This window comes from Emydura macquarii, unplaced genomic scaffold (genome assembly GCF_026122565.2).
Source record: "Emydura macquarii macquarii isolate MOO-44397 ecotype Brisbane River unplaced genomic scaffold, CSIRO-AGI_Emac_v2 contig_1477, whole genome shotgun sequence".
NCBI lineage: Eukaryota > Metazoa > Chordata > Testudines > Chelidae > Emydura > Emydura macquarii.
The window spans coordinates 18,973,544-18,998,151 of record NW_027131614.1 but is presented as its reverse complement, the minus strand read 5'-3'; the positions used below and the strand labels follow the sequence as shown (position 1 = coordinate 18,998,151).

At 39.2% G+C, this 24,608-nt stretch overlaps 1 protein-coding gene across 3 annotated transcripts; it reads right to left on the bottom strand.

Annotated features, from left to right (window-relative positions):
- SDR16C5 (short chain dehydrogenase/reductase family 16C member 5) lies at positions 1 to 24,273 on the bottom strand. 3 transcript variants are annotated; one of them, XM_067553860.1, is made up of 7 exons: positions 24,178 to 24,273; positions 21,970 to 22,327; positions 18,289 to 18,420; positions 8,432 to 8,531; positions 6,229 to 6,373; positions 1,045 to 1,167; positions 1 to 371 (listed from the first exon to the last, which is right to left on the bottom strand). In XM_067553860.1, exons 2-7 carry the CDS (start codon positions 22,297 to 22,299, stop codon positions 242 to 244), a joined length of 960 nt encoding a protein of 319 aa, XP_067409961.1. In that variant the 5' UTR covers positions 22,300 to 22,327; positions 24,178 to 24,273; the 3' UTR covers positions 1 to 241. The 3 variants fall into 3 exon arrangements, with proteins under 3 accessions (XP_067409961.1, XP_067409964.1, XP_067409962.1); XM_067553863.1 differs by having other exon boundaries at positions 1 to 336; XM_067553861.1 differs by having other exon boundaries at positions 1,045 to 1,164.
- Positions 24,274 to 24,608: the final 335 nt, after the last annotated feature.

The following is a 24,608-nucleotide window of genomic DNA, read 5'->3' as shown; positions in this document are numbered from 1 at the left end:
AATCATCAAATTAACTTTTATTTGCTTTAATGAATTACGTACATTTGTTGAGTGGAGAATATGCCTGTATTCACAGAAAGAAGAAAGAACAGTTAAGGCTAAAAATAACTGATTAACAGACAGCTATGAAAACAACTATGACATCTTTAAACAATTAATATAGAAGAAAACTGAGCTAATGAAGAAATAAACCTGAAGAAATAACCCATCATGTCCATTAATTGTTACACATGAATTTTGATTAGCTGGTATCGGACATCTTCAGAGCAGTGTGGTTTTGGTCTTTTCTCTTCCGATCTCTGACCCCGTCTAGATTGTTGAAAATACCAGCATACTCTACAGCAAGGAATAGCACTTTCTTAGGTACAATGCTGAGGAGACAAACAGCATTTCTAGTTAGTCTTGAAAGTTAAAAAATACCATCCACCCCACTAACGCTAACTAACAAGGTAATAATAAATTAATACATAGAAACATAAAACAAGTATCTGTCAGAGTTGGCCTAGGTATACTTGGTCCTGCCTCAGCATGGGTGGATGGTATAGATGACCTCTCAAGGTCCGCCTGTGAGATAATACTTCACATCTCCAACATTAGTCTTCACAGCATGTTTAACATTCCAAGTTTACAAATGAGGAAACAGAAACAGAGAGATTAAACCATTTGATCAAGAGCACAGAGCTATTTAGTGTGAAAAAACGTTTTAGAACTTGGTAGTTCCTGACTCCTAGCCCCAAGTGCTTTCCTAAAAATCACACCATCTTATAATTCATGGAAATTCTTAAAATAAATATATACATATGTAGAAGTTATCTGAAAAGTGTATTGGAGGCAGTAGTTGAGACCACCCTTTCTTCATAGTTCTGTATATAACTAGTCTGAAAATTGATAGTTCAGCGTTATATCTTACTGCACATTTTTATTTGCTCTGCATGCTGCTTAGATATCAGATATTTGGTGGCCCTGGGAAGGGTGAGGGGTGAGGGGAGGAGGAGGGGAAAAGGTTAGGAGGAAGAAGTGCTGGAAGAGAAGTCCCATTCTTACTTTTTCAAAGAAGAAAGGCAATTGGTCAGAGGCATGAACACATAAAATTTCTCCTCTCGGATTGCATCCACAATCTTCCTGCCTGCATACTCTACATCCAAAATAGGAAGTAAAAGTGGCCTCCTGGTAAAAGAGGACAGGTAGCTATTACAAATTGTAAAACTTTACACTTGGAATCATTTATTTCAAAACTGGTAATTTACCTTCTTCCTCCTCCTTCAAATGCTCTTTTCAAATGGAAAGCTTTTGCTTCTTGCAAAAAGTAAAGATTCTCCAATCTTAGGCCAAGTTTACATTTAAAATTTGACCTAGTTACCTCGCTCAGGAATGGAAAAGATTCACACACCTGAGCAACATAGTTTAGCTGACTTAACCCCCACTGTAGGTGCTGCTACATTGACCTTCCATAAATCTTGCATTGACCTAGTTATTGTTTTGCAGAGAGGTGTAGTAACTACAGTGATGAAAAACCCCTTTCCATTGCTGTAGGAATATCTACAGCAGCACAGCTGCAGAACCATAGCCATGTTGCTGTAGCACCTGTAGTGTAGATCTATTCTTAGGGTTCCCCTGTAAGTAAAACAATTAGTAAAATCTGTTGATAACTGTGAAATTTTAACTAATAAATAGCACTCATACAAGGCCTGTTCCAGAGCCCACTGAAGTCAATTGGAGTCTTACCCATAGACATTTATGTGTTAGATATTTACCAAATAATGTTTTTTTGTGGCTAAGTTGTCAGATCTCTGTATGCGCAAATGCACCCGCAAACTATGTGCAATTTTCTGTGATTACATATAAAAATGCAGGAGCAAGTTATGCACTCACATGCACACAAAGGGGTCACAAAATCTGGCCCATACATCAGACTGGTGGCCCTTTATAGTCTGATTTTCATTTAGTCTTGTGAGTTGTGTGCTCTTTCAGTTTCATGTTACAAAGTGTTGGGGTCTGCACAAACTCGTTATTTTATATATATATATGTTGTACCTAAAAGCTAAAGCTACGTAAAGCTAAAGTTTAGTTCTGGTGAGCTGTGCAAGTGGCAGAGCCCGAAAGACTAAGTTCTAGCTCTAGAATTACTTCCTCAGCACCACTTCTGACAACAAGGCTTTTTGCCTGCCTGCGTGAAGGCAGTTTGTAATGCCAACAGGTGTCCATTATAGGCTGATTCAAGACCAAATTTTCATTTCAAGTAGGCCACCGCATTGGTGTTGGTCCCTGTACATCTGGGGATGGAATTTGAAATACCTATAAGGCAAGGCGCTCTGTCTTGCTACCAATCCAAGCTGGCCATCCTTGTTTCAGTGCTCACAGTGCATAGTGTCCACACACAGCACTCCTTGAAAGCATTTCATGGTCTGTGAATTGTTGTACCTATCCCACAGCGTCTGGTATTATTAGACTGTCTACTTTATGGATCCTACACCAGCATAGCTATGTCGGCACAGACCCCTAGCACAGACACAGCCAACACCGACAGAAGGAGTTTTTCTGTCGGTGTAGGAACACAAGCTCCTTGAATAACATTAGCTACATTCATAGACTCGTAGGACTGGAAGGGACTTCACAAAGTCATCTAGTCCAGTCCCCTGCACTTATGGCAGGACCAAGCATTATCATTGACAGAAGCACTCTTATGTCACCATTGCTGCATCTACACTGGGGGGGTTTGTCAGCGTAGCTACCTTGCTAGTGGTGTCTTTTTCACACCCCTCACTAACATAGCTATGCCAGTTCAAGTTTTAACTGCAGATGAAGGTTTAGTGTTCTGCATTTCTCAGGCAGATGCAGGAGTGAATTAAGCTAAAATGAACTAAGGACACTTTACTACTTAATGAGAGTGTCTACACAGGGGTATAATGCACTTTAACGAATGCATTTTAAATTCACACCTATAGTTAATTCAGTTGAACTTCTTGACAAGTTGAACTTCTTGACAAGCTCTTGATTCATCAACACACCAGTATGCCTAATTTTCCCGTCTGAAACAAATGCCCAGATGAGGCATTATCCAAAGCCAATTTAAGTCAATGAGCTTTAGATCAGGCCCTTAATCCTCAACCTCAGCAATGTCCCTCTTCTTTATAGGTAAAGCAGTGGGACCATGTGCTCAGAAATGCATTTCTATAGTATGTCAGAGTCCACAGCTAGTAAGACTTCTATGCTGTCTGTGTTCGTGTCAGCTACTGGTCATGTGTGCTTAATAATAGTATATTTATTATTTCAATACACATGGCTTTGTGCACTTAAAAGCTATAACAAATGGTATCGAAAAGCAAAGTCAACCCCAAAATGGCTGGGGACTGAAAGAATGATTTATACTGTTTACTAATGATATATTGCAAAGGATGAATATAAACAAATAACAAAAGATTGTAGGGACAAAATTAGAAAGACCAAAGCACAAAATGAGACTAAACTAGCAAGAGACGTAAAGGGTAGCAAGAAAATATTCTATAAATACATTAGAAGCAAGAGGAAGACCAAGGAAAGGATAGACCTGTTACTCAGTGAGGGGGGAAAAACAATAATAGAAAATGTGGAAATGGCAGAAGTACTAAATGATTTTTTTTATTCAGTTTTCACCTAAAAGGTTAGTAGTGATTGGACACCTAACTTAATGAATGCCAGTGATCTGGTAGGATCAGAGGCTAAAATAGGGAAAGAACAAGTTAAAAAATACTTAGAAAAGTTAGATGTCTTCAAGTCACCAGGGCCTGCTGAAATCCATCCTCGAATACTCAAGGAGCTGACTGAGGAGATATCTGAGCCATTAACAATTATCTTTGAAAGGTAATGGAAGATGGGAGAGATTCCAGAGGACAGAGAAAGGGAAAATATAGTGTCAATCTACAAAGAGGGAAATAAGGACAACATGGGGAATTACAGATCAGTCAGCTTAACTTCAGTACCCAGAAAGATAATGGAGCAAATAACCAATAAATCAATTTGCAAACACCTAGAAGATAAGAAGGTGATAAGTAAGAGCATGAATTTGTGAAGAAAAAAATCATGTCAAATCAATCTGATAGCTTTCTCTGACAGGGTGACAAGCCTTGTAGATAGTGGGGAAGTGGTGGATGTGATATATCTTGACTTTAGTAATGCTTTTCATACTGTCTTGCATGACCATCTCATAAACAAACTAGGGAAATACAACCTAGATGGATCTACTAGAAGGTGGGTGCATAACTGGTTGGAAAACCATTCCCAGGGAGTAGTTATCAGTGGTTCACAGTCAAGTTGGAAGGGCATATCGGGTGGGATCCCACAGGGATCAGTTCTAGCTCCGGTTCTGTTCAATATCTTCATTGATGATTTAAGATAATGGCATAGAGACTACACTTACAAAGTTTGCAGATGATACCAAGCTGACAGGGGTTTCAAGTGCTCTGGAGGATAGGATTAAAATTCAAAATGGTCTGGACAAACCAGAAAAACGGCCTGAAGTAAATAGGATGAAATTCAAGTAGGACAAATGCAAAGTACTCCACTTAGGAAGGAACAATCAGTTGCACACATACAAAATGGGACATGACTGCCTACGAAGAAATACTGCAGAAAGGGATCTGGGGGTCATAGTGGATCACAAGCTAAATATGAGTCAGTGTCACACTGTTGCAAGAAAAGCAAACAATATTTTGGGATGTATCATCAGGAGTGTTGTAAGCAAGACACAAGAAGTAATTCTTCCACTCTACTCTGTGCTGATTATGCCTCACCTGGAGTACTGTGTCCAGTTCTGGGCGCCACATTTCAGGAAAGATGTGGACAAATTGGAGAAAGTCCAGTGAAGAGCAACAAAAATGATTAAAGGTCTAGAAAACATGACCTATGAGGGAAGATTGAAAAATTGGGTTTGTTTAGTCTGGAGAAGAGAAGGAGATATGATAACAGTTTTCAAGTACATAAAAGGAGGAGGGAGAAAAATTGCTCTTGTTAATCTCTGAGGACAGGACAAGAAGCAATGGGTTTAAATTGCAGCAAGGGCGGTTTAGGTTGGACATTAGGAAAAACTTCCTAACTGTCAGGGTAGTTAAACACTGGAATAAATTGCCTATGGAGGTTGTGGAATCTCAATCTCCAGAGATTTTTAAGAGTAGGTTAGACAAACATCTGTCAAGGATGGTCTGGATAATGCTTGGTCCTGCCATAACTGCAGGGGACTGGACTAGATGATCTCACGAGGTCCCTTCCAGTCCTTTGATTCTATTATTCTATATTTTCATGGACACTGTGACAGACACAATTTTCTGCAATATCCTGAATTAACGTCATTGAATTAAGTTAAACCGTGTTGAATTAGGTTAATACCTTTGGGGTTCATTATATTAAAAATACAATTGTGTATGTGTTATTGTAGCACTGTATGTATTTCCATAGGAAGAGTAAATAGGAGAACAGCAGAGGGTGATTAGGCAAATTCAGTGAGATAATAAAATTTTCAGAGAAGCCACCCCCTGGAGAGGCTCACATATACTAGTTTAAACTGGATTACCCAGAGATCAACAGACAAAGAAAAGGTTTTTTGATAAATAGCCTGGTTTTAAACTGATCCAACAAATGGGTAGAACCCCATGTCCAAGGAGGGCCCCAATTCTTAGGGTAAAGTTGGAAGAACTGAGCAAACTGAGGCCCCATAAGACTGTGTGCTTGTTCTGAACTCAAGCTGTGATGAACTTGTGACCACAAAGGAAATCCTGTGGATGGGGTTTGAAGGATTAGAGGGTTCTTTGGTAAGCTTATTAACATGTGTGTAGGTTCTTTTATTGTTTTTAATGAGTTTTCTTTGTAGTGTTTTTTTACCTTAAGAAATAAAGTAGGCTGGCAGAGGAAGTGTTGTGTGTTACCTTATTATTGTAGCAATTATACCTGTTAACCGCCTCTGAAGAGAAAGCAAGCAGGTGTCTGTGGGCAACCTGTCTGTGATGGGAATAACACAGTGAATGAAGGGAACTGTGTTGCCTGGAAATATCCTGGTCAGAAGGGAGAGAGATGGGTCTCCACCCAAGAAATACAATGGCCTGAGAGTGGGTGCCCCTGGCTGGACCACTGCAGGGAAATTGGACCACCAACAGTGCAGTTGCCCTGAACTGTGACAAATGCTAGATCTAGAGTCAATTATTTTTAGTATTCCATATGCAATTACTTAGTAAGCAAAATATAAGGAGTATTACTTACGAGACACGAACACCCACAGATAATTCTGTATTTACGAAAGAAGGACAGACTATGGTGGTTTTAATGCCTTTCTTGCCTGCAGCCTGCAACTCAAAAGCTAATGACTCCAGAAAGCCAATTATTGCAAATTTACTTGCACTATAATCTGTAAAGCGAAGAAAAAAGGAATATTCAAAACACAGCAGCAGCATCATGGCAGGTGTTACTGCTTGAATGTAAATTTTTAGAATAAAATATTTAAACTTTGATAACTATGAGTTATGTTATGCTGCTTTCTGTTTTGTGATGAATATCTTAGGGCACAGTTGTGCAACCCTTACTTATGTCGGTGAGCATTTATTGATGTGAGTTCAATGGAACTATTCACGCAAGACATAGCTCACTAGTGTGAGCAAGGTTTGCACAACTGGACCATTAGTTTGCACAGCGTAAAACCTATAAGCTGACAACATACTCTGACAAGAGTAGTTGGGAAGTTGAAACCTTTCAGTTTTTTACTGGAGATCATGTATAACATCGGTGAGTGGAAAGAACATCCTGGATAGTTACGTGCATCCTACACCTGCATCCAGTACTACCCCAAGAAGCTTACACTGGAACGGAAACAATTTCCTGTGCTGAACTCTAAAGGCGCTACCTCCTCAATGCTGGCTTTGATATAGATGATTCCTTTCCGACCCTTCATCCCATAAACCACTTTTTCTCTTTCAAGTTCTCATTATTGTATTCTCCCCCTACCTCACACATTACTCCCTCAGAATCTCCTTTGGGGTCTCTTCATTCCCAACTCTTTCATATCCAAATTCCTTTCTCTTCCCTGGATACACTCTTGGCAAACTCATCTGCTCCCATGGCGCCCATTATCATTTGCCTCTGGTAACAAGAACTCCCAAATCTAACTCTCTCTCTTCTTGCAACTCTAGCTGCCTTCGACATCTTCTCTTGGATATCCTGCTGCATCTCAAACTTGATCTCTTCAAAACAGAAATTCTCATCTTTCCTACTAATCCCTCCCATGTCACCTTCCTCTGTCTCCATTGGCAACTCCATTATCCTTCCATTGCCCAGACTTGTAATGTGGGTGACATGAAGGTTCCACAAACATCCTTCATTCAGGCTTTTCCAAACTTTTGGTGTTTTACTTTGCAACTTCAACAACCTTCTTTTAAACAGTTTTTTTTTAAGAATAAAAAGGAGAAAAACTATATTATACACAACTGTAATATTCCCTTCCCCCCCACTTGTGCTAGAAGACTAACTTTAATAAATGACAGCAGGAGTAGTCTTATTCTTTGAAACAGTGCATTACATGCGCATGAGTAACCCCATATTATAGACAGAAAGAATCTGCCAAATCTAACTATTCAGATATGCTGATAGGCAGTGTAATTAAGTGGCTAAGAGTTGGGTCTGCCATGTTAAACACCTGATTACATTCTTAGATTCTCAATGGAGTATGTTGCCTTGCCTAATAGAAGTTGGGAAAAACACAGAATTATTAACACCAATCAGTAGAAGAAGTGAGACATGCGCCTAATATCCTGGTTGTTAGCACAATTCACCTTCCCTTAGGCCAAAGGGTATTTTGAGAGGAAAAATGAGGAGCTGGAATGCAGAGGTGAGAGGCTGGAGAGCATACATCAAGCGGATGGTTTGTTCAGGAATTTTAATAGCAAGTTCTACTGAGAAAAACACAAAAGGAAAATGGGGAATTTAAACAGCTTATCACTCATCAAATCAGAATGGATTTTCCTGAGGATCATAAAAGGTGCCTCCAATATACCAGGATCATCCCTTTACTAAATGTAAAGTTCTAGCTGCAAACCATGGAGGAGACAGAGCTTTTTGCAAAAAGTCAGAAAAAAAAGATCATGGGAAATATTAGGCAATGTTCCTGCAGGAACTGCTGCTGCTTCCCCCGATGGTAATTGAATTATCGGTTTGCTATGGTGCGTATTGCTCTTTCCAGTCCGCGAAGTCTGCAGTGGGCTTGTTTATGCTACACAGGTATCATCATCATTCTCTCCTTCAATCTGCTCATAATTTGTACAAATACTTGCAGGCTTTTCATGAGTTTATACTATCTTTGCATCATAGATTAGTACAACTTTCCTTTAAAAACCTGGATGAGATTTCAGAAGTAAAATGGCTAACTCTGAGCATACATTTTAATTCATTCAGAATAGCTCTATAGTCCACTAACCTGTCAGTTTATTGGCACCAAGAAGTCCAGTCCCACTTGAGATACTAACCAAGTGTCCACGGTTACAGGCGATCATAGCTGGAAGGAAGGCTTTGCATGTCTATTAAACACATAGGAAACCACCGTTACAATTAGGTGTCTCTCTTCATTCTATAATCAGGTTTTACAACTTCAGTTACTTTACATAGTTTCATTTTTAAAACAGGAAACTTTTAAAATGATGACTTTTCACTGAGTGAGCTTTTTCCTTTCTCTTGGAGATTTGTCAGCGCAGAGATTATTTTTATTTTATCTGCTTAATGTTTTCTCCTGGTTTGACTTTGTAAGACTCACTGAGGAGTTTCAAATGAGGTTTCTTCAATTATATTGATCCACTAGGGGGAGCTTGAAGCCAACTTGTCAGGCAGACTGAGGTAATGGGTTGGTGGTTGCAGGCAGAGAAGCCCGGTTAGGTAAGCAGCAATTCTCCAAAAAGAGCCATATTTTTGGAGTTTAATGTATCCACCCTACACACCGCTACTTTATACATAATTTGAAAGCTTATTTTATTTCCTGTGGCAAGGCACCTCCCTCACCTCAGCGGGCTCAGCCTTTCTCCCTTTGGCTGTGGGGGTCTGGTGTAAATCAGTCCCACTTTGGCATGTTTTTAATTCTTCACGTTGGTTTACAAAGTACTTACAAGGTTGGCCTCAGGATAGGCCAGAATAGCTCTCTTAAACAAAGCAAAAAAACCAAATTCACAACGCAAAAAAATCTTTTCCTGCCTCTCTCCTGGGCATTGACTTACTACCCTGGCTTCTCGTTGCCAATCCTTCCCCAAACAGAAGTTAATTTGGGTCTTTCCCCTATGGGGGATGAGGGAAAAGCAGCCTTCCACCCAGGAGAAGCCTTCCTCACTGCTGCCACTAGTTCTCTTGCAGCTTGTTTCTCATCTCTCCTCCCCCTCTCACACCGGAAGAGGGGTTTTTAAAAAGGTCACCCATGGCCCTTAATTGGATTCAGGCATCTCTGGCTAACCTGTGGTAACCTCTTTTCAGTTCACAGGGGAAACAGCCTTCACTATTCTAGAACTGATATACCTGCCTCCCACCACTTTTTGTATAGTTGCCAGAGCTGACTTTGTCACAATACATTTAGATGAGGAATGATGTGAAGCTGCCAAGGAGCACAGTAAGCCTGTAGGCCAGGTGAAACAATGCTACCCAGAATAAGAAAGTGTCATTTTTTGCCTAGTTCCAGAAACACTGCAACATGACTATGACTATAGTTTTTACCGTTTAAGTTCAAACACCTTATTGTGGTGTTTATTGGTCATACCTATTAAATGACAATTTATTAAAAGACTGGTTTTCATGGACAAGTTTTTTTTTTTTCATAAGTGATGAAGCTGTTTAGCATGTGGCAAAAATGGTGAATATCAACATTTTGTGATATGTTAACATGAAATGTTTTCACATCACATATTCTTAATTGTCAAAGTATCTCACATGTGATTATAAAGTTTTCTATATATTCAGTTGAAATTTGCTGACCAGATCATTCTCACATGGAAGGCTGTGCACTAGTACCCGTAGACTGTGTACCTATAATTTGTACTGCACAGTGGATAGATATAGATGTACATGAATTCTTAATGCAATGCTTCTCCATTTGTAAGCTTTTGTACATACAATGTAGCTTCTAGTTTGCCTGATAGAAGGTTTTAATTTGCAATCGGCTATGAATGTCATACTAGCTTTTGAAATATTCTAGCAACAAGCCTTTTAATTGACTTATCCACAGGTCAGTATTAGTGTTAGAGATGACAATATACAGCTTCATATTATGAATATGCAAAAGCTATGAGAGAAAGAAATGGCATAATGAGAAGTAGCGAAGACAAAGTCCACAAACAAGTCCTTGCTCTGCACTGAAGAGGGGTGAAGAGCATGTTACAGCTTTACCAACCATGTCCTTGATAATATCACAAAACTCATTTGATCCTGAATCACATCCAGAGGTCCTTATCAACATATCTACTGGGCTGCATGTAACATCAGATGTATAAAATTCTCTACTGAAAACAGAAGATGTTGATGAAGAACAAATGCAGAGATTTGTCAGAGGTGTACTTGATTCTGATGGGAGAAGTAGCTTCTTCAGCCCGGTCAAGAAATCTGGCATCAAAACATTTTCTGACATGACCAAGAAAACCAAATTTAAATCTGGCAAGGGAGTGACTATCACAGCAGCTATCAGTCTAGAAATTGTTTTCTGCAGTGCCCCGTCCTTAGCAAAATGCAGAGATGATGTTTCAACAGCAACTCAAACAGACCTGTGTCTATGTCCCTCTTGCATGCTGATGGACCACTGAGAAGAACATACAAAGTTGAATTAGGACCTCAGCTGGGAGCTCAAGCTGAAAGAATCCATGACCTCAGAACATGCAACAAAGAAACTACATCAGAGATGCTATGGATGTCATACAAATGATGGCTGGAAACAAATTCCACACATTTGATGAACTGGCTGCTGAATTCTTAAGGCAGATACTAAAAGGATCTGAAAAAGCTAATTCTGCAATCAAAGTCTTTGACCAATATGACAACAATAACTCTGTGATAAATGCAGAAAGATAGCACCAGACAGGATCTAAGGTTGGAAGCAAGAAATATCAGGTAATTGGTGGATGCCCTTTACCTCCATAGAAAAAGTTTCTAAACATGGCATCCAACAAGCAGTCACTTGTAAAATTCCTCTGTAAATATATGATTCAAAATGCACCTCACGGGTGTAGGAAGACACCCAACAAACACTCCTTCTTGCTGGAGGCTAGCCCAAGATTTGTACAGTACTCAACAGGAAACAGACATAAGGATACTTCTGCATGCTGTATGCGCCAATATGACTTTTGGATCTCTTAGGGTCAAAGGAACCATAGTAATTACGTTACCTGATACAGATGTTTTGGTCCTTTCTATTCACTACTTTCCAAAAATGGAACACACAGATAGCAGCATGTGATGGAAAAAGGCCCCATGATCAGCACATCTGACAAGTCTAACTTCATACCTGCACAAGCAATTTGTGATGCACACACTCCTGACTTCTGCAACATAATTCCTGCTCTACATGCATTAATAGGATGTGACTGTGTCATTCCTACCTGGTATTGTAAAAAAAAATCTGTGATTAATGCTGTCAAAACAAAGGAAACTTACTTCTTCATAGATCTTGCCAAATAGGGAGAGAGTGATGGACAAGCCACAATTTCTGCATTAAGGAATTTGGTAGCAGTGCTGTATGATCAGAGTGAGAAAGGATAGGAGATGGACAGAGACCTGAATTGCTTGCATCTCATGGTAGCCATCAAAAAATACAAGTCACCAGCCAAACTAGCACCATGTGAGGACAGTTTTGAAGAGCATCTCAAAAGAGCATCATGGCAAAACAAAGATTTGGATGTGTCTGAACACAGGTAAACCAGGTATTGGATCATCCTTGCAACGTGGATGGAAAAATGTGGATGATTAACTACTTTCTGTATTCTTCAAGGACACAAAGGCATCTGAGCTTCTACAAGGCCTTATTTGTGCCTGTACTAGTAAGGGTTGGTGCACAATCAACTATCTCTGTAGTCAGAAAATCTTTCCTGCACAGAACTGTGTACTTGCCAAGGTAATGAAGACTGTGGTAACCCACACACTCTTGACAGATCATGATGATGACAACAACTAGAAATGTCAGCAACACTATTAGATTTCAATTATATCCATACAAAATTATTAGATTTTGTTTTACTCTTTAGATTGTTGTTGTGATGCTTTGAGGCCACAAAGAAATCCAATTTTAGGTCTTGAAATAACACAGAGTCATTAAATTAAGAGAAACAAATGCAAATATTTCAAAGTGGTCATTTTAATGTGACAAGGCTTATTGCAGTCCAGCACAAAGGGGTGTAGAAAAAGAGGCACAGAGTAAGGAGATTTGCCTGGTGTGAGGAGAAGGGGACCCATGATGGTCTAGTGCAATGATACTCAATAGGCAGCCTACAGGCCATATGTGGCCTGCCAAGACTTCCTGTGTGACCCGCCAGCTCATGTTAAAAAATGTTTATAATTAAATTCACGAACAGAGATACGCTGCCTATCATTTGCCTCTGACATCCTTCGTAAGTAACTTACTAGATCTTAAGTTCTCATGACAGCATCAGCTACAATTGAGCTAGGACACTATGCATTTTTTCATTAGTGATGGAAAAGGAGCCAAAAATTAATGAGAGTGGGAGTAAATGTCACAAAGTCAACAGCAAAAACTGAGTTTTTAACCCACACTAGACAGCAGATTTTCTTTTTATTTTATGCCACCTCATTTAAATGCAAAACCTTTGCATTTAATATGCCAAACAGTGTATCTGTCTGTAAGGCTGTCAACATGAAGCACCACTTTGAATCAAAGCATAGTAACTTCAATGTGGCCTATCCTCTTGCCTGCATTGCAGGACATGACAAAATTGAAAATCTGAAGTCTTTGCATCACACTTCAAATGTCATTCTCACAACAGCCGTGACTGTACAGAAAAAAGCAACAGCTGCTTCTTTTTTGGATAATGTTGGCACTAGCTAAAAGGAAAAAGCCTTTCCTGGATGCCAAGCTTGTGAAGAAGTGCACGTTGGAAATGCTGGAGGAGACTTTTGCTGGAGATAAAAACAAAGACCACATTGTGAACCAGGGGAAGCAATTTCCCATTTGATTCCATGGCAGCGCGAAGATCGGAGGTAATTTACGAGGATTTTTTGTCAGTATTGCTTTCCGATTTAAAAAACACCAAATACCGGTCTCTTGCAGTGGACATATCAAGCAATTTACGTGACACTGCCCAGTTATCACTGTTCGTATGATGGTGATATTTTCAAAGACGAATTTTTGTGCTTAATACTGTTAGAAACCTACACCACAGGAGAGACCATTTTTGAAAAGGTAAAAGGCTTTTTTTTTTTTTTTTAAATGGCTTAGGTCTGCAGAAAGTAAACTTGCTTGTTACAGACAGAGATCCCTCCATGACAGGGAAAGAGAAGAGTTTCGCAGTAATACACCCGTCATTAAACACACTTCACTACATCATTCCTCAGACTGTCCTTTGTGGTAAGTTGTCTGGGGACTTGGAAAAAAAATGGGTATTGTGATGAGATTAGTGAACTACATATGCTCAATTTCTAGCTTGCAACGTCATTTTTTTAAAGCTCTTTTACAAGACATTTCAGCCAAATACAGTGACTTATTGCAGCACAACAACATTCGCTGGTTAAGTAGAGGGTACATGTTAGAGAGGTTTGGTGTGCTTCAAAAAGTAATAATAGAATTTCTTTCAAACCACAAAACTAACAAGGCTTGAGAGTTCCTGGAATTTATTAATGATATTGGTAGCTTTTCTGTGCAATATTACTTGTCACTTGAATTCCCTCAACTTGCAGTTCCAAGGCTGTGCAAGCAGTGCCAGGATCTGTTTGAAAAAGTGTGTGCCTTTCAGAGGAATCTTGAAATCTTTCAGACAGATTTAACAAGAAAGATGTTGCACTTTCCCACATTGAATGTTGTTGCTACAGATGAAACTTCGATGAAAATGATGCACGAATTCCTAAACAATACGATTGAAAATTTTAAAATGAGATTTAAGAATTTTAAAATTCCAAAGGATTTGCTTTTGTTTGTTTGTGATCCTTCTTTTTTTCCATCTCTGCTGATGGACCTTTCCCTTCTGAAACAAAGAACATTCTTGATTCAATTGATGACGGTGCCTTTCAATTAGAAATTGTAAGGCTCCAGAGCTCAGAGGTCTTGAAGTAAAATTCAGAGAAGTGGGACTTTGTGATGTCTGGACTCAATATGCTGACCAGTTTTAGATTAGCCAGAATCTAGCCACATATATTTTAATGATATTTGGATCAATGTACCTCGGTGAATCTGGGTTTTCTACCATGAACATTATTTAAAAAACCAACACTGCAATCGCCTGACAGATGAGGATGCTCACCAGTGCATGTACCTGGCCCTGACCTCCTGCTAACCACTCTTCACAAAGCTTGTCAGAGATCTTCGATGTCACCTCTCCCATTAGAGATTGTCACAAACATGGGTAATAATGCTGATTTATAAACTTCTGGAAGATAGAAACACTAATGCTTATGTTGCAATCAAGGTCTTCATAGCTTTTGCATATTCATAATATGAAGCTGTGTATTGTCATCTCTAACACTAATACTGACCTGTGGATAAGTCAATTAAAAAGGTTTGTTTCTAGAATATTTCAAAAGCTAATATGACATTCATAGTCAATTAAAAATTAAAACCTATCAGGCAGACTAGAAGCTACATTGTATGTACAAAAGCTTATAAATGGAGAAGCACTGCATTAAGAATTCATGTACATTTATATCTACCCACTATGCAGTACAAACTACGGGTACACACCCTAATTGGGAATAAGATAGTTAATTAAATCTTACTTGCAAGCAAATTAAATAAGGAGAATGGGAAGTTAGAAAAGTAATGGAAAAATATGCAGCTTGACTATTACTTTATTATTAGTCGTTTTTATTACAGTAGCACCTGTAGGTCTCAGTCAAAACCAAGGCCCATTGTGCTAGGCCCTGTTTGAACACTGTGAGAGACAGTCCCTGCCACAAAGAACTTGAGACTAGATTTTCAAAGGTGTTTAGATGTCTAAAGATGCAAATAGATGACTACTGGAATTTTCAAAAGAGTCTAAGTGCCCATCAGGAGCATGTCTATCTTGCTTAGGTATTTTTGAAAATCGCACTAGGCACCTATCATGCCTATATCTTTGAAATTCTGTCTTTTATAATCTAAATAGATAAGATGCTACAGAAAGAAAGTATTACTATCCCTATTTTATAATTGGAAACTAAGGTACAAAGAAATTAAGTAACTTCCCATTGTAGATATAATAGGGTGTTATTGTAAGTAATTAAAATATAGGATGGGCTCAATGATTTTTACCTCTACATTGGTTACTTTGCAATGACGTTGTGAGAAATAAACCAGTTTGGTGTATCTTTTATAAATTTATTAAAAGACTAAGCAAGCAGTTATAGAACAAATATGAGTTTAAGCGACATATGTCACTAGCTAGTTTAAGTTCAAGTTTTGCTAACCTAGTTTATAGTGGTAGAATACAACCATCAAATTAAGGTTATAATATAATCAGTAATTCAATGGTTCAATTTATCTAGTTTGCCAATGAACAAGTTATGGAAAACAATTCTGTTAAGGTTTTACAGGAAGGTTAAGGGGAGAAGCTATTCCCTTTTATTTAAGCCAGTTGGCTAAGGGTCTGTTAAAGGTAGAGGCTATTTTTTGCCTTGATTTTGAGGAATCAGCTATTAAAATGGTTTCCTGGTAACTTCCTCCTCTGGTTGCTTTCTCCTGCTAAGCTTCATGTTCACAGAAATCATATCAAGCTTTTGTTTATTTAGTCTATTTCCCGTCTCCACTTGAACTCAATAGCTGCATGTTTCTGGCAGTCTTACACAGAAATAGGAAGTTTTCTAGAGACCCATATCTAAACCTGTGTCATTCTAAAGATGCTATAAGCCAGGGATCTCTTAATGTTTAGATAACACTGACAGGTTTAATGTCTACTTAGGGGAGCAGTTGCGACACATACACACACATATGTGCACACATACACATTAATGGGCATTGGAACAATTGTAGTGTCCTTGAGTTGCTCTACAAAAGGACTTTCATATGTTCTTCTCAAAGTCTAGCTCACATGATTGGCCTTAGTTTGGAACTATGTTGATATTTATTGCTAACTTTATTGATAAGATGGATCTTGGAGTTCTTTCACATGTGGTGAGGCAAGTTTGGTCTCATCTTTCTCTCAACTGTAGACTTCAGGCTTGGCTTAGCTGGTTGTCAGAGTCTTTCACCCCCCCTTCTTTGGATGTCCAGTCTAGGGAACAAAGCACGATATAACTTTGGGTGTTGTGTTGATATAAGAGAGGCTTCATCTTCTTTCTGTATGATTACCATCTTTTGTAGGGATCAGTGAATTTTCTACTCAGCCCAGGGGACACACTTGTCCAATTAGGGGTTCCAGAATGTTGGCTATAGTTCAGTGTGGACCAATGACTTTGCACCTTGATCTTGAAGTCATATGGAAAACACCAGTTTAGCATGTATGTGTCTTGCACCGATATGTTGATAATTGCAAACAGATCTTCTTGAAAACAAGATGGTGCCATGTAATAAGGAACTGGCAGACAAACTTCCGCTTAGGTCCAAGAGATAAGTGTCCTTCTTGTTTAAATATAATGAATGGCTAGTGAGCATTCACACATCCATTCATTCGCACACATCTTTGTGACAGTGAGTTAATTATGACAGTTCGAACGTAACTCTGAGAGGTGAGGCAGAGCCTAGGGCACATGAATGACCATACCCTAATAATCTGTTGCCTACAAGCCAGAAAGCTGCTTCAAACAGCTCTTAGGAATGCTAACTTTCATTAAACATTGAACATTAAACCATTATTAAATATGTCACACAAGACAGCTGTCAAAGAGCCAGGAATTTAACCCAGATTGCCAGGAGTCTCAGTCCAGTGTCTTAGCCCCAAGCTCATCATCCCTGTTCACAGTTAAGCCACTTACGTTTTCAGTTTTGTTTGTTTTTTTAAATTGTGATGACTGCAGCTAGAAGACTGGAGAAATTTATGGGGTCGGTTGTGGCTAATGATTTCCTGTCCACAAAAGTCAAGTCACTTATGGCTAAATTTTCAATTTTGTTGTGTAATTATGAGTGTCTCAGTTTTTGGGTGCTCAGCTTGGGCCTGATTTCTGGAAAACTCCAAAACGCCAGCTGAAGTCAATGGAAGTTGTGAGTGTTCAGCAACTCAGAAAATCAGGCACCAGGGGCCAGATTTTCAAAAGGATCTTAATACCCACAAATGGGGCAGGTTTTAAAAACAGATCAACTCCCACTTAAACATTAAAATAAATGGCCAGATTATTCCATAAATAAATAAAATGAAATCAAATCACTCAGCACAATGGATGAAAATCGAGCAATAAATGTCACAGTGGGAATTACTGGCTGCTGAGCTGTTATGCAAATCGCATCCAGAGTTCTAAAAATATGCACCAGAGTTAGATACTTCTCAAAAGTTGACACTTCATCACTTTGCCTTTGGCTGACACCACAAATCTCTAAAAGAGACAATTCTCTATTAACCTTTGAAAAAGGGTTTTCAGATGCTTAGAATAAAGGATCTGTACAAATACAGGCTGTTGAGGACAGATGGTATAAGAAAAAAAAATTAGAATTCTACTTGAAATCTATGTAAAGCAATGGAGAAGTATCAGTTCCAGATGTGCAGTCCTGCAGATTGGTGTAGGAAGCGTAATTTAAATATGTAACATGAATTCTTGTGTTTTATGAAGGATGAGAACAGGAAAAGAGACAGAAAAATAGAATTCTATCATCACTAACTGCAGCCACAGCTATTATAGAGAGATTCTGTTTCTTGATTTAGCGATATAAAGTCTTTGGATTTACACCAAAGAGCACTGTCAGGTTTTGTTTTCAACATCAGTGCACGTTCGTTTTTGGTGAGGATAGTTTGGGTGCCTGCTTGTAGTCAATTCATACCTCATAGTGGAGCAGAGCTTGCAAGCAAGTACTTTTTCAGCCTTGCATTTGCCACAAGTTGAACCAAAACCAAAACCACGCCTCCATTTCTAAAGGGAGTTTCTGAACACTAGGACAACTTAAGTTAAACACATTTTGTTCATTTCTGAGCAAACTGGGTGTTAGTGCACTTTCACAGTTATCCATGCAAGAAAATATATTACCCAGAACTGTGCCATGATGTTCACCCTTAAAGTTTTCTCCATATCAGCATCTGGAAGGTCAAGAAACGTTTTCACATTTGCAATGCCTGCATCATTGACTAGGATATTAACATCCCCAACTTCTTTTCTAACCTGAAAGGAAGAAGGGAAAACCAAGCTATTATAGGATATTCATGCTATTTGTGCTTTATGTTTATAAAAACATATAGTGATCTGTTATTTGTACTGCGTGAATATTTGTCATTATTATTTATTACTAATACTGTGGAAACAGACAACATTTGCTAGGTGTTTTACAAACACAAAGACAGTCCCTTGTCCTGAAGAGTTTACACTCTTAGGCTACGTTTACACTGTGGTGGCAAATTTGCCGCCGCCAGATCGATCTTTCAGCATCGATTGAGCGGTCAGTATAGACCCAGTCAATAGATGAGGGAGTCAACTGAATAAGTCTACCCCCTCAACTAGCGTAGCGCTGAGCCGATGGGAACGCTATTCCCATCGGCTCAGTGCAATGTGAACAGCGCACAGAAGCAGTCGATGGGAGTTATGCAAACTACTCTGTGTGGTTTGCGTAACTCCCGTCGACTGCCGCTGAATTTCCGGGTAAGTGTAAACAAGCCCTTAGAGGACTACTTTCAGATTCATGCATGACTTTTCAATTAGTGTACATGCCTAAAAAGGAGTAAGTGGAATTGACAATATTTTACCACCAACTTCTCACACTTACAGAGTTTTTTCATACTCAAGAAACTAATTTCTGCCAGTAGTTTAAGGATGTGTCTACCAGTGTAGCCGTGTACACTAAATGGATGTGATTTCTAAAGTGTTGTACACTAACTGGCCCACGTAAACCTTATTGGCATGAACAAAGCACTACATTAATGTGCAGTAGGGAATGTATAGTTTGTGTCAGTATGGGTCAGTTAGTGCACAGCATATCAGTGCACTATAGAAATCACATCCCTTTAGAATGCATTGCTGCGCCATGTAAACAAGCCCTAACTCTGTCCTTTTAAGAATGCTCCATGCTCATAGGAACACAGAAAATTCGAGTTGCTTGATCCCCTTATTTTTAGCTCGTATAGTCAATGTGTTGGAAACTTCATATGGACCTGGGATAGTTTCAATATATTTTACCTTACCTGATAATGTGTACTGTGTGCATATGATCATCCTTATATTCCATTTAAAAAACAACAACAACAAAACAAACAATGTCACTGCTACAGCTGGATGACATTTTTCAGATGAGTAGCTTACTCATCAAAAAGTGCAATTTTAGGTTGACCCAAACTTTGCGAATTTGTGTCAAGTTCCACTTTGTTCCTTGGGTCTAAACAGCCCTAAAAGTTGTCTAATAAGATACACCATTCATTAAAGTGTGTTCTATGTTTAAATGTCCTGAGAAGCTTGAAATTGTATTCTGTAATTTCTGGTAAACAAGTTATCAAACTTCTGCTTATGAAGACTGTTCTATTAAAGTCTGTACTATAATATCTCTTTGAGGGCATGGAGGGAGGAAAGGGTTAGCCACTTCATAATAATTGAATTCTAAAAAGAAAGCTTTACAGTTGGCTTTGAGGATGTGGTTCAGACAGATAAAAAAGTTGGTTTCCGTATTAAGATTCCAACAAACTCCAAGTTATAGATTAAGGTTGATAAAATTCTTTAGTTGGGGTTTATAACCAATAAATAGTTTCTAAGAAGGTGGCTCTCTAGAGTTTCTAAGGATTGATTATCTGTACTTAGTTAAATCTTGTAATTAGTTGATTATTTCATTTCATTCCAATGAGCTTATCGGATATGGATAAGAGCCAGTTTGCAGCATCCTCATCAGCGAAGTGCAGAGCTCTCAGACCATCATGAAACCTGGTCAGAGGGCAGTCATCAGTGATGAATGACGTTGTCTGTCTTTGGCCACAGCCACATGTGGGATCCTCTCGTTGGCCCCAGGTGTGAAGGCTGGCTGCACATGGACACTGGCCTATTCAAAATTGGTTCAGAAGGGCCCATGAGTGGCACAGCAAATCAAAGCCAGGTACACACATGATCTAGTTAGTTTTAAGAGACTGGTTTCTAATGTCAACTGCAGACCATTCTTCATGCCTGTAACAGGCCCTCTGGCTCCTGCCTCTTCTCTGGTCCATATGTTGCTCATAGGCCCTTGTGCTAGTTAAACACCTTGAGTGGTTTATTTATGATGCAGATTCCCACCATCTTCAGACTACATACGACTCTGCTCCAACAATCCTAGGGAGCCCCCAGCTCCTGTAACAAGCAGGGAAGAACAATCTCTTTCTTCCCGCTGTTGTCTGCTCCTCTCCCCTCCCCCTTTTACTTCCTCCTTGTGCCCATTTGTAGCATCTGCCTTAATTTGTAGCCTGATTTTAGCCATCCAGCTCTGCTCCACCCACAAATTAGGCACAACTCTGTTTAACCAGCTCCATTCTGCATTGTTTGACTGGAGCTGCCGTGACCAGAGTGTTGGCTCAGCCCTTCTTGCCTAGCACTCTGTCACAATGCCACATTGACATCACAGAAAAATCTGGGCTAGTAGGCCCACAACAACTGCCTTAACAACAAGCACACTCTTGGGCATTCAAAGAGATCTGTGTATAGTGGTAGGCTTGGGTTTGGTCTGATCTTCTCAGCCATTCTAGATGTAGCATCCTCATGGATGTGATGGAGGAGCGATGTTGTTTAACAAGGGAAGCCACGGTACTGGTCAAATTGTCTCCATTATCATGTGCATGGTTGAAAGTAGTTGTGTGTCAACCAACTTGACATGAGAGGAATGGGGACAGACCAGAGCACAGTACTCTGCTGCAGAGTAACTGAGGGCTAACCCAGATGATTGCAGAGTTTGAGCATTTGTTCTCCATGAAGTGGCAGCCTATAATGAGACTGACTTGTCAATTTGACCTCGATTTGATAGTTATCTATTGGTATAAATTACTGCTCTAGATTACCTGCTGTGTTACACACAGAAACGTTATAACAACATTACAGCACAGTGGGCTGTGAAGTTTAGAGTGCAACTACGACTGTGCTGATTGAAAAAGAAAACTGCTATGTAGTGTGTTATTTTACTTAAGAGCAGCAAAGTTTAGTTTGTAAGTCAAGTCCTGTTTTGTCTTATTTTCCAGCTAGGCTGAATGAAGAATAAGTCCAAACTGTATATCTGGACAACTATGATGAGAATCTATTGTCCTTCTGGCTCTTGGTTGCTTTTTTGAAATCATTAGATCCCAAGGCATCCTTACTGAACTATAATTCACCCATCACACAGACAAATAGAAAAAAAACCCTCTTGTTTTACTGTTACTCAGTATCGTTTGCAAATTTTGAGGCTCAGTACGCGAACATATGAAATCAACTACAACTATATGCTTTACCATGTTCTTGATTTGAAGTAACTAACCTCCTTTAGTGGGAAAACTGACAGTATTTCAGTCTCCACAGTATATTAGATCAAATCCAATTATTTTATTACAAAAAATAGATTATGCTCTATATACAAATTCCTTCATTTTTTTTGTTAATTTGCAATAAATGGACATAAGTGGTAAGTCTTCTATACCAGAAATTACTTCATCTAAAACTCATTTTTTGAAAGAGATATTATCTTATAATCAGAAACATTATTATACTGGAAACAAAAGCAACATAAAATATTACCTGATCTGCCACTCTGTAGACCTCTTCCCTATTACTGCAGTCACACTTGTAGGCATACACTCCTTTGGCTCCATTTTCTTTGGCCAATTTAGTCGTCTCTTTGTTACCTTCTTCATCGATGTCCCAGAAAACCAGGGTAGCTCCAAGACGAGCAAAATTTAAGGCTATCTGCCTTCCAATCCCATTTGCAGCTCCTGTAATAAGCACTATTTCACCAGCAACATTCTTTTTACATGGAGGACAAATGAACAGAATGAAAGCCTCAAAGTAGTAATATCCTAATAAAATCAGGAATTCGAGTGTCTCCAAGATGCTGTTTAACTTGCACATGATTTTTCAGACAGGAAGGATAATTATTCTAATTAAAAAGATAAAACAAAAATGCTACATTGAAACTTCAGAGATAATAGGATTTAAAAAAAAAAAAAAAGAATTAACTTGCACCCTAAGAATCTACTTCGATAGTAGATCACAACTCTCTTCTGCAAAAATGCATTTTAATGCTAGATGTTTTTCTTGTATTTTCCTAGGAAGTCATAGTACAGGCCAGCTGCTAAAGGTAAATTGGATCAGATCCCACAAATCGCCTATTCACTTAGTTCCACCATTTCCGCTTTCCATTGGTTGGAATGTCATTTAATTTTCTTAATATATATCTTATTGGGCTTTTTCTTACACATATTTTGTGTAATTGTTTACATTTCTGCCAAATAGATTGTTTTTGTAGCAGTTTGTTTAAATGGAATGAAAACCACCAAAACACTCAGACTGCATTAATCTTACATGATAGACTGCTAAAACAGGTTTCCTCTCCCAACAGAAAATATGCATGTCAGTTTCAAAGCACAGGAGATAATGATTTGTCCAAACACTACACATTTTCCATTGATATTACTATTTGTATTCTCATAGTACCCAGGATCCCTAGATTTAAAATCACACCCAATGTTCTATATTATGGAAAATGCACCAATGCTCCTGAACAGTATAGAATTATGATCTTAATTTTATAATGCCATTACACCATTCTGTTTCCTTTATATTGTTCTCTATTGTACATATCTATTGTGCCTTTAAATTGTAGGCTCTAAATTCCAGTGACCTGTTATAAGTTTGGCACGTTTCACTTACTGCAAATGCTTTATGTAAAAAGACAGTACTATATAATTAGTCTGTGATAAAACTATCTTGGATTTTTCTAGTTACTTTGAACAAATGGGTGAAATCTCATCCTTTCCAGCATCACTCAAGATGTGATGGAAAATAATGGTTGCCAAAAGGAACAAAGAAGCCATTTGGGAAACATTTGTTTTTTTCATAGCTGACAAGGCCAGAAAGGATCATAATATCATGATCTTTTAATTTCACTTGCATGTGACAAGCCCTATCTCACCCTGTAATTTCTGCAGCAAGCAAATAATGCTTGAGCTATAGAATATATTTTGAAAAATATCCCCAGTCATGATTTAAGTGATAGACAATCTGCCAAGTCCTTAAGTAAATTACTCCAATTGCTAATGACCCATCCTGTAAATACCTCTGAATTATTTTGAATGGGAATTATAAAGTATGAAAAATTCAAGAAAAAAATTACTTGTCTCTGTCCTTTTAAAGCCAATTAAAAAACTTTGTAAGCAAGTTATACCATTTCAATCTCATAAAAAAGTAATAACAATAATTAAAACAAAAATCAACAAGACCTACGCAGTGACCACACCTAAGAGAAGTACAGTATTGATTAAAACAAAAATCAACAAGACCTACGCAGTGACCACACCTAAGAGAAGTACAGTATTGATTAAAACAAAAATCAACAAGACCTACGCAGTGACCACACCTAAGAGAAGTACAGCATTGATTCCCCTTTCCTCTGCTTTTTATTTTTTCCTTGTTGCAGCGACCATTGTGCATGTACAAGTTGCTGTGAATAACTGTCAACCCTCCAAGGGTTTTGAGGATTTTGTTTACAATGTTCTAGACATACACCAAAAATAGGAGTCCAGAGCTAGATTTAGCTGGGACCACCGCCCTCTCATGCCTAAGACTAAAGAGGCTTTTCAGGTTTGGCGTTTCTAAAGACCTGTAACTTAAAGGGGGGGGGGGGGGATCCCCGCTTGTCCCTTTCGCCAGGCAGCGAGACATACACCCGATTCTAAGGCGCAAAGGTACCACTGAAAGGTACGAGTTGCTCGTCAGTTCCCGGCATACTTTTAGCTGTCTCCTGACCAAATCGCAGGTGCAGGCAGGCAACTTCCCACCCAGTCCAAGAGGTCCCACAAGCCACACGTCTGCGGGCGCTTGCCCGTGGGCACCTATTCCATGCCCACCGGGCAACAGTGGAAAGATCAAGTTTTCCTGCCCCCTCCTGTAATTCAGATCGGCTGCGGACAATTGCTCACAGCCGGCCCCTCCGCCCCCGGTGACAGACAGGGGGACTTATTTCCACCCACCCCCGCCCCCCTAGCTGCAGTCTCCCAGGCAGCAGAGCGCCGCTCGCTTGCTCAGCCCTGGGGCTGCTGCTGGCTCCCCCCAGTGCAGAGCGCTAGAGAGCGCTGCTCCCACCCCCAGACAGGAGCCCACTCCAGAAGCGGCTGCGCACATGCGCAGAAGCTGCTATCGCTGCCGCCTGCCTGGCCCTG